Genomic DNA, 14,177 nt, shown 5'->3' with positions numbered 1-14,177 from the left:
AAGGAAACTGTTGTGGTCCATGCAAGGCATGCATCAGGCATTTGTAGTCAAAAGTTGGACAGAAATCAACCAAAAGCAGTAGGGGTCCAGTCCGATTATAATGATCATTTGGCTCGCTGGCATATAGATCGATCGACTGGCGGCTCCAAACAACTGATCAACTCTCATTTTGCTCTTACGGTCAACCTCTAATTCTTTGGATATATAGATAATTTTTAGGGTAAGAAGTCGATCAAGGTAAATTCATCACAGATTCTAATTAAACATATACGAGACATTTGAGAAGCTAGCTAGCTAGCTAGCTAGCTAAATGCATGGCAAAACACAATGAGTAAGAACTTCCATATGGCAATACTCTCTTTAAAAAAAAAAATAGATAAGTTTAGGACTTACGTGACAAAATTATTTTTTTAATGATAGATTTTATTTTTTTTAAAGTGAGTGCGTAGAGCTTATATATGATTTTTAAGACTGTATATAGTATTATTCTTTTTAGTAATATTGTATGAAACAAAATAATCGTGCAACCCAAACTGATCTCGGGGAATTAAAAGTACAAGATTTTGTTGACAATATATATATATATATATATATATATATGGTATTACCAAATGTGAACTCAAGCTAGATCAGCAAATCAACTACAATAACGTACAAGAACCTCCACTTGGGTAGGATGCATGCATGCATACATCACAACATGATCACATACCTTAATTATATATATATATATATACATTATATGTATAAATTCATGAGTGGGATTGAATTCTCCCCGGCTGGCCAACACTCAACAATGGAAGATGATCTAATTAACGCGTGCCTCCATGTGGTGTGCGTCCCCATTACTGCTAATTCAGTGCTAAACCTTAAAAAATAATTGAGGAAAATAATAATGATCTTTATACATATATACATATATATATATATATATATATAGCTATATGCAGCTCTGAGGCATGAGTACTCCGCTGCTGGTTCCACCAATGTTCTTACACGACGATGTTGCTGCCATTTTCATGTAAGTAAGCTTGATGTCTTGCAATCTGATCCCACTGCATGGAGTGCTTGGGCTGCAGTCGAAGGTCACGGCCTCTTTTGTAGCTGATGTTCCTTGTATATTTCTGTACGTCACTTTACTAATCTTCACTCCAGAACTCTATTAACAAGATATATATTTTTTTTTTTGGAAAAAAAAAAGAGCATAAAATTAAGCCTCAATAATAATAAAAAAATAAAATTTATTTTTTTAAAATAAAATGATTTTATTTATTGTTTTACAAATTAATCCTTGTTATAATTTGTTAATATGTACCTGGCGAGGACAATTTTGGTTGTTGGGGCAATAGTTCTGATCAATGATGATGGGGCTCTCAACATTCCTCATCACGATGTTTTGGAAGAGAATGTTCCGAACAAACCCCTTGCTGGGCCTGGCCCATGACTTTATCCGTACTCCATTATCTGATCCAGTGAATACTGCGTTCGTTAGCGTCACATTTTCGACACCAGCTTCGTTGAATTCCTTGCCCAAGCTACCGATGCTGTTATGTATATATATATTTATTTATTTAGGCACGATTAATTAAATTAACATGCATCACCACTTTTGCAAGCTGATTATATGTGTATGTATATATATATACCTTACGCCATGCCCAGGGCCACACTTGATGTCTCTCATCAACAAGTTCTTGGTGCCAGGACCGATTGAGATACAATCATCTCCGGTTTGCATGGTGCTTCCGGTGATCGTGACGCCGGTCGAGGTCTGCACATGAATTCCATCGGTGTTTGGGCTCTGGTCAGGAGCAATAAGCTTCACATTTCGGACTACCACGTTGTTGCAGCTGTTGATTACAAGGTGGCTAAGCTGACTGTTGATCGATGTTAAGCCACTGATCACTACGTTGTCTGCCCAATTGAACGTTATCGACTGCATGCATTAACACACAAGTTATGTCTCGATCGCCTTAAACAAATTAAGAAAAAAGGGAAAGTCCACTAGTTTGATTATTAATTTGGTTTCAAAACTTCAAATCATGGCTATTTAAAAATAACGTACTCTAGCACCAACTGGACAATTCTTTCCGGATCTCCTGCAAGCCCAGAAGCCAGCACCCTTTGCGTCAAGCTTGCCGCCAAAAACAGAAATCCTGTTCACCTCGATGAACAAAATCCAGTAGCCTGAATTCCCAAGCGCACGATAGTCCAACGGTGCCACAAGGGTTCCATCAATCTGAACCGTGATTCTGTTCTTGCATGGGCCTCTAAAAACAGTAGCTTTTAGCAAGAACCTCCCCTTTGGGATGTATATCGTGGATGCCGTGGCCGAGTTACATGCCGATTCCCATGCCTTGAGGAATGCTTTTGTTGCTTCAGTTTTTCCATCAGGCTTTGCACCAAAGCGAACCACATTATAGTTGGCTGCATTTGAAACTTGGATACAGATAAAGGATATCATGAAGAAGAGGCATAGAAAGGAAGATAAAGTAGTAAACTTAGCCATTTTTCTTGCCTAGACTGCAGAGTGAGAGAGGCCGGAGAGAGAGGAAGTTGGATGAGACAGAATTGGCAGTTATGGGTAGTACTTATAGTGCATGCATGAAGCTGTTTGCTGCTCCTGTCTTTGGCATATATACACAGTTCGATATATATTGCTCCTTTTCGTCAACTGTCGTTAAAATATTCGTTTTGAAAATAAAGGCAAAAGAAAAAACTTCTTGGCACGTTATCCAGTACATGAAGGTAATGATATGTACGGCTACATGCATGTGATAAGGTTTGAATGCAGAACAAGCTGTATGAACTAAGACATGTGATGAGTAGTACTTAATAATTCATGTCAAGGTTTACTATATACCAATTAAGCTGCTATCAATTATTTGCAAATCATGAGTCCGATTGAATATATATAGCCTGCCATATAGATCGTGCAATCATTAGTTTATAATATTTCTCTAAAAATTCTATGTGCAGTCACTTTTGCGTATTCTACTAATGTGATAATTGATTGCATCATTTTTTTTAATATAAAATTACTTATTTGGCCAATTATATTAATAGAATACGCAAAAACTGCGTAAAAATGATTGTATGTAGAATAAGTACTCATTGCTGACAAGATACAATTATAAGAGATAATCAATTTAGAAATGAAATTTATTTATTGATTCGGAGAATTAATCATAATATGTACTATATATATATTGCTTGTTAATATCTATATACATATATATATATATTATATATGTAATTAAAAGCTAAAAGTCAGCTTTGGAGAATTTAAAGATGTAAATGTACGCAAACAAGCTAGCATGCATAATTCAGTGTATGTAACCTAGTTAACCATTAAATATATAATAAAATAATGATCAAGCTTGAGCTTCTCTCAAAGACCGGCATGGTGCAAGTTCTTGCGGCCGCTTTTGGCTGGAAGAAGCGCGCGCGATCTATATATCTTTGATGATGTGGCTTACGTAGTGGATGAGATATACAACACTGATAATTGCAAGTGTCACGGTTTCAGATTCCTCCTTTTTAGCCACGTCTCGCGTGGAGAAAATGCGGTGGACTAACTGGCAGGCAAGAAGGTCGCCGAAATTCGTGGTCAACTGGCGTTTGTTTGAATCCACTGTGGAATCAAGCTGGGCCCACAATTGCCTAACTAATGCAAGCACGGCTGATGTGGCTGGATATTAGTGGTCCCAAATATGTCGTGGGGAGGAGGCAGTTATATCCTTGAACACCAAGTTATCAACTGAACACATAAACTCGATCACATGCAAGCTAAGAAAAAAAGTATAATCGAATTATATATACAAATAAGAAAAAAACTGCAAAGTCATGGGATTTAATCAATACTCCAGAGACCACTGATCAATACTCTTGACGATATAAACACGTTAAAATTATAGTTAATAAGAGAGTAATACTACATACAAGTTTAAAATATATAAGTCTTATACATATAGACATTTGTAAAAAAGTAGGTTGTGGGTGTCGTGTTTCGCAATTTGAGCAACTTCGCGTTGGGTCGATCCATTCCTGCGAATATGGAAAAATTTTGGGGTGGTGAGATTATATACCTAATTGGTGTGGTCTCCTGGCAAGCCGATCGTGGTGATGTCGCTCCGTACTTAGGTCGTGCCCTTTCCCAACGTTCTACCACCCGACAGGTAATCTATGTATGATCGTGGCAACTGCTGACAGTCTAGGTTTTATGTCGTGGCATGTCCGTCTCCGACCTTCATTAAATGCAGTGTGGTCTCGGCTTGGCGCATCTACCTTCCAAGTTTGTCCAACCGCTAGTGTCCAGGGACCAAGGTTGTCCCTGACCATATGTGTATGGATTGTCGGCCAATAGAGGTGTTAGACCTTCTGAATCATGGGTCCATGTCCTTAGCGTGCTACTTTGGCGCTTCTTTCTGGTCTTCCTGCGCCAAACTCGCTCTTCTTGGCCCGTCCCATTTTATTCTTTCATATCGATTTCCTTCTACCGAGCTACCCTTAGGCCCATCGGGGTTTCATGGTCTGGCGCCCGTATGGTTTGGCCCGACACTGGGAACAACCTCCCTCACATAGGTCTTACTAAAATTAAAAAGTAGATTTTTTTTATTTTTTATTTTTACACATTTTCATGGTTAGATCCATTTTTTTACAAAGGAATTGTGAGAAACTTATATATTTGAAACTTGTACAAGTCATTACTCTAATAATAATGACATTAAGTTATATATTGAATAGGGATCTGATTATATAATCTTTAAAGAGCATATTAATTAATTATAAATTAAACCACTTTTTTTTTTAATTTACAGTTTCATAATTGGACTGAGATAATTTTCATACGATCTTACTGATCTCCTCCTATATATAATGCTAATGTGATATTATTCATATATGATCACGGAAGTACATGATATTCACCTTGATCACTAGAATTTACTCTTTTTAAAGAAATAATATTAATCAGACAATTGATTAGTATCGACAAGTCCATATATATAAAAGAGTGAGGGAGGATGCAGGATACAAGTATATAAATATATATATATATATATATATAAGGCTCATGGGTAATATCGCATTGATTGATTTACATTGAGAAAATCAGTTAAATGAAATTATGATCATTTTAGGGTTCATGGGGAAGTAATTTGCATATATATTTGTGTGTGTGTGTGTGTGTGTGTGATTTTCAAATTTGGAATATCGGAAGAGATTAATATTAGGAAAAATCTATTCATAGTCCGGTCTATTGATCACATGCCACATGAAACTTACGTGACAAACCGGTCCACCTTTTTCCTCCGGTCCAATTTGTTTCTCTCCCTCCCTGAAACAGATTTCTCTCTCACGTCTCCTAAATCTCGACTTTCCCTCCCCAAGACTCCTCTCTCGCCTCTCCCTCCCTGAATCAACTCACATAGAAATTAACTTCTTCCTCTCTCAAGCCTCTCCCTCCATGAATCTCGAGACTACCACAACCTCCATTCAGAAATAAGAGAAATTCACAAGATAAAAAAACTCCATTATAAACCCATAAGACTGCAATCATGTCATCTTCTTCAAGTTTCTCGTCTCCTTCCAAAGAGAGTAGAACATGAACAAAATCTGAGTTATCAGAGAACTTGCTCGAGTACTCAACATGCCGGTACTCATCTATTAGTTTCTTCACAAGCTTTTTGACACGAGGAACAAGCGTTGAGCAGCTTTCGCTGATATGAAAAGGGTCGTAAATGTAGTTGAGCCATGGGAGATAATTAGACCAATTAAAAGCACCTACTCAAACCCTTCTCTGACAATCTTTTGCAACTCTCTAGCCTCAGCGCTATTGCACGTCAGATTGTATCATTTTCCAAATACGATGCTCATAATGTTGTCAAGCGCCACAGCTTGAAGGTAGTTTCGTAAGAAAACAACACCTTGAAGTGATTGCTCTTTGGCGATGGCATGCAACATGTTGTCGCAATCCATCTAGCATCCAACTTCGTGGGCAACAATCCTTTTTGGTGAAAAGTGTGGGCTGAAGAAATCCTCCTCAGAAGCCTCCAGTATTCTCCGTTTGGTGCAAACCCTATGGCACGGTTGAACATCAAGGCTTTTGTAGATTGCTTAATAGGACGGTTGGAAAAATGGGAAGAAGTGAAGATTTCACGAGCAATTTCGTGGTCGCAGGTGATAATTGGAGGTGCATATTCATGGATGCGAGCTAACGTGGCAATGGGTTGGTCGTGGCTAGGTTCTCGTCGGTGGTCCTAGACGATGGCAATCGTGAAGAGGCTGTTGGCGGAGGAAGAAGATGCTGCTAGAGAAGGAAGAATGTGGGCCTGGGGGGAGGGGGAGGGAAAAAAAATTAAAACGAATGATTTGGGTATAATTTTACACTATTTAGGTTTATCTAAAGGCACTTTTAACTCCAAAAAAAAAAAAAGCCACATGATGATGCTTCGTGTGGTGTACAAGGGAAAGATGTAGATGAATAGAAGTACGCTTAATATTATCTATCATTTTCAAACGACCCAAAAAGGCGGCTGGGCAGATCCGAAACTACTGGCTCCGGTGCCCAAAAAATTATTATTATTTTTTAATTGGAGTTTTATGATGTCTTTTTAATTTATAAGGTAGATTCCTTAAAAAATAAATAAAATTTACAGTTTTTGTTTACAAATATTATTTTTATAAACTTATCCCCCAAAATTAATTAAGCACTGTCTGATTATAGTACCCTTGGTTCTAATTAATAAACATATCACCTGATCAGACCCAAAATCCTCAACGATTAGATGGATGTTATATATTAATTTTATTGGGCCAATGGAAAAGTGGATGCTACCATGGAAAAGTGTGAAAATTTTACTTTTTTTTTTTTATAGATCGAGAGTCCACATTTTTACAAAATGCTTATACAAAATTTGTACATTTTAGATTTGTATATAGCATTACTCAATAAAAATAGTCAAATGGCCGCCGGGGTCTCTATCGAATACTAGAGATCATCAGCTTAATTGCATCAAGCTAGCTTGGATTATAGAAGAATAACACTATTGTTGGAAGAATTCTAAACACACAATTTTATTGATGTACAAGGTAAGTAATTTATACATGAATTTGAGTGTTTTATCTATGGAAGGTAGTAACGGAAATCTACAAAATTTACAAGTAAATAATTGCAGAAAATTAAAGTATTACAACCAAATCAGAAACTGATGCTAGAATCATGTGCCCACAGATCTTGGTGATTGACTCTGACCTGTTTGTGAGTTGTCTTCCTTAATACGCCCCCGCAAGAACGGGCTACCATCAGAAAGTCCGATCTTGTTTATGAGTTGATCTGTTTTTTGACGCGAGAGTGGTTTGGTTAACAAGTCTGCTAGCTGATCATTTGTATGGACATGCCAAACTTGAAGAAAATTTTTTGAACCAAATCTCTCACAAAATGAAGATCTATTTGAATATGCTTCATTCTTGAATGATGAACCGGATTGAAGCTTAGGTGTGTTGCACCTAAATTATCACAAAGCAGTAGAGGAGACTTTTTAAGAGTAAACTTCAGTTCTTGGAAAAGTGAAAGAATCCACATTAATTCAGATGCTGCAGTGGCCAGCGCTCGATATTCGGCTTTCGTGGATGACCTTGCAATGGCTCTTTGTTTCTTGGAGCTCCACGAAATTGGATTCGTGCCAAGTAAAATAAGATATGCTGAAGTGGAGCTTCTATTATCTAAATTTCCTGCCCAATCCGCATCAATAAAGCATGTGAGCTCAGGGTGGATGTTTTTCTGAATGGTTATTCCATTAAAAATGGTGTTTTTCAAGTATCGAAGCAATCTTTTTGTGACTATCCAGTGAGTCATTGTGGGCCGATGCATGAACTGAGATAACTTATTGATATCAAAGCTGATGTCGGGTCTAGTTAGAGAAAGATATTGTAATGCTCTAATGATACGACGATATTTTGTAGAATCCACGTTGGGGGTTCCATCATCTAATTTCAAAGAAACCGAAGTGGAGAGGGGAGTGGTAACATCCTTAGCTCCATCCATGTTTGTTTTTGCCAAAAGATCATGGATGTACTTGTGTTGAGTAAAGAACAAACCATGAGGAGTAGGAATAACCTCAATGCCGAGGAAGAAATGCAGGGGTCTCATGTCCTTGATGGAGAACTGTTGTCCATGTTGAGTGATAATGCTTTCCACAAATTTTGAATCATTTCCTGTGACAACCAAGTCATCTACATATACCAAGCAGTAGACTATTATGGAACCAGCACTATATACAAACAAGGAGGAGTCAGATTTAGCATTTACAAAACCAAACGCAACTAGTGCTTGTTTAAGAGCTGAATACCAAGCACGTGATGCTTGTTTAAGACCACATATAGCCTTCTTAAGACAACAAACATGGTTTGATTTTTCTGGATCTTGAAATCTGGGTGACAGTTTCATGTAGACTGTTTCTGTACGATATCCATGTCAAAATGCATTATTCACGTCCAGTTGTCTCAGTGACCAGCCCTGCATAACAGCAAGAGACAACATAGTGCGTATGGTAACAGGTTTCACTACTGGACTAAAAGTCTCTTTGTAGTCTAGCCCCGGTCTTTGATTGAACCCTTTCGCAACTAATCGTGCTTTATACCGATCTATAGATCCATCAGCCAATCTTTTGATCCGAAAAACCTATTTGCACCCAATAATGTTACATCCTTTTGGAGGGAGTGCTAACTGCCATGTACCATGGCGCATGAGAGCTGTTAGCTCTGAGGACATAGCATCTCGCCAACACGGATCAGAGAGAGCTTCACTCACAGTGTTGGTTTCTAGGGATGGTGGAAGTGAATGTTTTGTGACAATGAATGATTTTTTTGGTCTATAAATATTATTCATTGACCGAGTCACCATAGTATGCAATCGGGGCACAAGAGAATCGGAATTGAAGGACACATTTGGAAGAGAGACTTCATTTAAAACCGAAGAGGATGGTTGCGAAACGCATACCTGGTGAGGAATCGGTGGAGGAGAAGTCTGCATCAATGGTGCCGAAGAAGAAGGAGTACCCAATGCTGGAGAGACAGCTGCTGGCACGGACTGAGCTGTGGGTGTCTGCAAAGTGAGTTGCACGAGTGGTTCAATGGAAGAAGAAGAAATAGGACCTGGGATCGCACTCGGTTTAGGGCTCAATTCAGAAAAAGGAAATTGCCTTTCATCAAACAAGACATGCCGTGAATGAAAGACACGATGGGCTTTGGGCTCAAAACATAAATATGCATTTTGAGAAGAAGAATAGCCCACAAAGATGCATGGTGTAGCTTTGGGTTCAAGCTTATGCTTGTTATATGGCCGTGTCAAAGGGTAGCGGAGGCATCCGAAAAGTTTGAGTTTTAAATAGTTGGGAGTTTGATGTAAGAGCTTTTCAAATGGTGTTTTATTTTGCAATGTAGCAGTTGGCATTCTATTTGTTAAATATGCAGCCGTTTGAAAAGCATAGGGCCAAAACGAGAGTGGGAGATTTGCATTTGAGAGAAGCGTGAGCCCAGTTTTAACTAGATGGCGATGTCGTCGTTCAGACATGCCATTTTGTTGAGGTGTGTGATGAGCGGTTGTATAATGACCAATGCCATGAACCGAAAAATATGATTTAAGAGCAATGTACTTACCTCTGTTGTCAGAGTAAATACTCTTAATTCGGGTGTTAAATCTATTTTCCACAAGATTTTGAAATTGAGGAAAAATGATTTGAACATTTGATTTGTGAGTCATCGAATAGAGCCAAATATATTTAGTATGATGGTCAATAAAAATGACTTAATATTTTGAACCATCAATACCAACATTATGCGAGGGACCCCAAACATCAGTGTAAATTAACTCAAGAGGTGCTTTGCTAGTTCAACCATGATAATGGAAGGGTTGACAATGAGCTTTATTTTGAGAACATGCATTGCATAAAGCATTATTGTCAGATTTATTTGTAGGTAATGAAAAAACACGAATTAAATGATTAACAATTTTAGAAGATGGATGACCAAGTCTTTTGTGCCATCCATCTTTGGAGATGCGTTCATGAACATAAGCAATAACATTTTTGGAAGCCATAGCTAACTTCTCCGGCAAAGGGTATACACCATCTTCACATGCACCTTTGAGGAGTGTCGCCCCCGTTATCCGATCCTTCACCAAAAAATAAGATGGATGAAATTCAAGATAAACATCATTTTGCTTGGTAAAATGATGGACAGAGATCAATTTTTTTTTTAATTGTTGGAACACATAATGTATCTTTAAGATGAAATATATGATTAGAGGATTTAAAAGATAATGAACCAACATGAGATACAGGCAAACCTGATCCATCTCCAACTACCACTTCATCAGTACCATCATATTCAGAGTGTATCGAAAGATTGGAAAGATCAGTCGTCATGTTATGAAATGCTGCTGAATCAACTAGCCATTTTTTATCACTGTTTTTAGAGGACGCTGCACAATTGGTAGTAACTCCACTGGACCCAAGTTTGAAGCAACTTTTTGCTGTATGGCCCACCTGGTCGCATAGTTGGCATTTAGGCTTGAATTTGCGAGGCCCAGAATTGGAAGTCCACTTCTTCTTGCTGTCACGACTTTTGCTGGAAGAAGATGAAGAACGCTGGTTGTCATTGTTGTTTGGTCCTCCATGCCGATGCGAATAATTTGCAGTAGCAACTAAGTGTTGCGCAAAGTTAGTTTCCATTCTCCGAAGATAGTTTTCATGGCCAACAAGCAAATCATGTAGTTCCTCAAATTTTAATGAAGTTTCTCGAGCACGAATTGGAGCTGCTATCTCCCGAAATTTTGTTCCCAACCCATTTAAGATGTACAGGGTCAAATCGTCATCCGAGATTGAATGATCGATTAATGCAAGTTCATCTGCAATTATCTTAATTGCATGGAGGAACTCAGTAACTGAACGGCTACCTCGAGTTTGCAACGTGAGGTCCTCTTTGAGTTGCATTGCACGCGTTCGAGATTTTCCCACATAGAGTCGAGTGAGTGATGTCCAAGCTTGATGAGATGTTTTGCAGGATGCAAGAAGAGGTGTAATGGCAGTGGAAGTCGAGGCAAGGAGAGCATGAAGAATTAGTTTATCTTGACGAACCCAGTGGGAATTCGCTGCTTTGGAGGTTGCAGAATTTTCGGCATCGATGGCAGGGCATATACGCTCGCCAGTAACAAAGTTGATGAGATCGTAGCCAATCAACAGTGCTTCGAATTGGACTCTCCATTGGGAAAAGGTGGATGGAGTAAGTTTTTCGTTGATGGTAGTGGAAGCATTGATGCTGATAATCGGATGAGTAGAGGACCCAAGAATTGCAGCCATTTTTTTTCAAAAAGAAGAAAAAATTAAATCTCGTTAGAGACTGGCTCTCTTAATACCATATAGAAGAGTAACACTATTGTTGGAAGAATTCTGAACACACAATTTTATTGATGTACAAGGTAAGTAATTTATACATGAATTTGAGTGTGTTATCTATGGAAGGTAGTAACGGAAATCTACAGCATTTACAAGTAAATAATTGCAGAAAATTAAAGTATTACAACCAAATTAGAAACTGATGCTAGAATCATGTACCTGCAGATCTTAGTGATTCACTTTGTGAGTTGTCTTCCTTAATATGGATATCTAATATTTGGCATCTATTCTTGGATTGAATATCATCATGTAGTACTTGATCTTATAAATAACTTAAATTTACACTTATTGATCATGTGTTACATTAAATCATCAAATCCTCCATGACAGCTTGCACGTAATTAAACCTATTTAGCTAGGAACCAACAGTACTTGATCTTTTAAGTAAAAAATAGCGAGAAAATGATATTATCCAAACAAGGCCATTAATTAATTTACAGTTTTTAATTGTATACATAAACAAGATCATCAACTATATATATATATCGATCATGATTCATAAACAACTTCTTGGTATGACTACTCCATTACTGATCCCGCCGGCATTGGTGCAAGAAGATGCTGTCGCTGTGCTATTTTTATTATAAGAAAGCTTTATGTCTTGCAATCTGATCCCCTTGCATGGATTGCTTGAACTGCATATAAAATTAATGGCTATTTGCGAGGCCGATGTTCCTTTAATGTTTTTGTATGTCACTTGACTTATCTTCACGCCAGAACTCTAGTGAGGGGAAGGAAGAGAATGATATATATTAATACAACAAAAAAGAAAAGAAAATGCAAGCAATTTCAAGATTCTGAATTAAATTTAATTTTGAGGTGAACAAATTACGTACTCAGCTGCTATATATAAACTAAAAACTGACATGCCATGCATGCATACATTCATCTAAGTTTTATGCATGGCGGGTACGTACCTGATTTGGGCAACCTTTGGCGCTAGGGCAGTATTTCTGATCAATGATTATAGGGTTATCGACATTCTTCATGATAATGTTACGAAAAGCGATGTTTTTCACATATCCATTGCTAGGCCTGGCCCATGACTTTATACGTACTCCATTTTGAGTTCTTGAGAAAACCGAGCTCGTTACTGTCACATTCTCTACACCATCTTCGTTTGCATATGCACCCAAACTACCAATGCTGCATCCACGAGGTAAACATGATCCATATGAGAAATAATACCATCATTTTGGCCTTTTTTTTTTTTTTAACATTTTCAAAGGTTCGCACAATTATTTCACAGGCTAGCTAGCTAGCTAGATATAAGGATGCTGAAACTAGCTAGGTTGCTGCTGATCATCCTGTCAGCGTACTTATTTCTTTCCTTCTCATGTATATGTTAATTACTTGCCTATAAATTATTTCAATGCACGTACAATACCTTATTCCATGTCCAGGGCCGCAGGCAACACGCTCAATCCACAAGTTTTTAGAGCCCTGGCCGATGGAGATGCAATCATCTCCGGTCATTATGGTGCTCGAACTAATCGTGACCCCAGTTGAGGATTGCACGTGTATGCCGTCGGTGTTGGGGCTCGAGCTGGGGGCTCTAATATTCAAGTTTCGAAGAACAACATAGTTACAATGATAAAGAGAAACATGGATTCTCTGGCTGTTGATTGATGTCAAGCCGTTCACCACGACGTTGCTAGACCACAGGAAAGATATTGACTGAAATGCAAACACGATTAAGATATATAGTGATCATTAAGGGTCAGCATTCATATTAAACACTTTGTAATTAACAGGCTGGCAATATATTTGATTAATTCACATTCTTTACAGTACTGCTGGAATTAGCAGTACTTATACATGCATCGTATTCAAGCAAATAAGCGGCCATAACATACCCTGGATCCAACTGGGCAACTTCTTCCAGCTCTCCGGCAAGCCCAATAGCCAGCTCCCTTTGCATCAAGAACGCCACCAAAGACCGAAACCCTAGTGACCTTAATGAACAAAATCCAATATTGGGAATTCCAGCTCCAATAATCCGACGGGGCAACAAGGGTTCCAGCAAGCTTAACCACGATTCTACTCTTACATGGGCCAGTAAAAACTACTGGTTTTAGCAAGAAAGTACCCAAAGGAACGTAAATCGTGGCCGGTCTAATCGAGTTGCATGCTAACCGCCATGCCTTAAGAAATGCTTGCGCCGAGTCAGTTTTCCCATCTGCTCTAGCACCAGAACTGACCACGTTGTAATATGCTGCATTCGATGAACGACTGAAGGCCATGCAGACGAGGAAGAGAATCCAAGAAAATATCGTGAGATTAAAATTAGCCATCTTATGATCTCGATAATTAGGGAGATCAGAGGACGTTGATGAAAGAAGATGTGGGGTTCTGGCGATAATTTATACCAGTATTGGGTCGACAAACTGCATGTTCGATCAATCATTAGTTTAGTACGTACGAATCAAGTCAATTAAATGTTACTCAATACACGTATAGTCGGGTACCTCAAGTTATAGGTGTATGTACGGTGGCATTGCGTTGTATTATATATAATATATGTCGTTTGTTTTTTCTTAGAAATGGTTTAGAATAATGGCATGATGATATATATGCACAAGCATTAATCGTGCAAGGTATTCTTTGTGGAGCAGTTGTGTTACTCCTGTCATTCCAATGAACTTAGCATGTCATGCATATACATACATCATCGATATTCACGTTATCTTAATTTTTATAGATGTATTAATTAGATCTTTA

At 38.2% G+C, this 14,177-nt stretch overlaps 2 protein-coding genes across 2 annotated transcripts; both read right to left on the bottom strand.

Moving 5' to 3' along the window:
- Positions 1-940: 940 nt before the first annotated feature.
- LOC108985195 (polygalacturonase-like) lies at positions 941-2,509 on the bottom strand. Its single transcript, XM_018957388.1, has 4 exons — positions 2,066-2,509; positions 1,647-1,936; positions 1,316-1,544; positions 941-1,159 (listed from the first exon to the last, which is right to left on the bottom strand). The coding sequence occupies exons 1-4, from the start codon at positions 2,507-2,509 to the stop codon at positions 941-943; spliced, it is 1,182 nt and encodes a 393-aa protein (XP_018812933.1).
- Positions 2,510-11,952: 9,443 nt separating this feature from the next.
- LOC108985194 (polygalacturonase-like) lies at positions 11,953-13,750 on the bottom strand. Its single transcript, XM_018957387.1, has 4 exons — positions 13,313-13,750; positions 12,844-13,133; positions 12,374-12,602; positions 11,953-12,177 (listed from the first exon to the last, which is right to left on the bottom strand). Exons 1-4 carry the CDS (start codon positions 13,748-13,750, stop codon positions 11,953-11,955), a joined length of 1,182 nt encoding a protein of 393 aa, XP_018812932.1.
- Between the last annotated feature and the right edge of the window lie 427 nt (positions 13,751-14,177).

Source organism: Juglans regia, chromosome 7 (genome assembly GCF_001411555.2).
Source record: "Juglans regia cultivar Chandler chromosome 7, Walnut 2.0, whole genome shotgun sequence".
In the NCBI taxonomy this organism is placed as follows: Eukaryota; Viridiplantae; Streptophyta; class Magnoliopsida; order Fagales; family Juglandaceae; genus Juglans; species Juglans regia.
The sequence above is the reverse complement of the archived record's forward strand: the minus strand, read 5'-3'. Positions and strand labels throughout refer to the sequence as shown.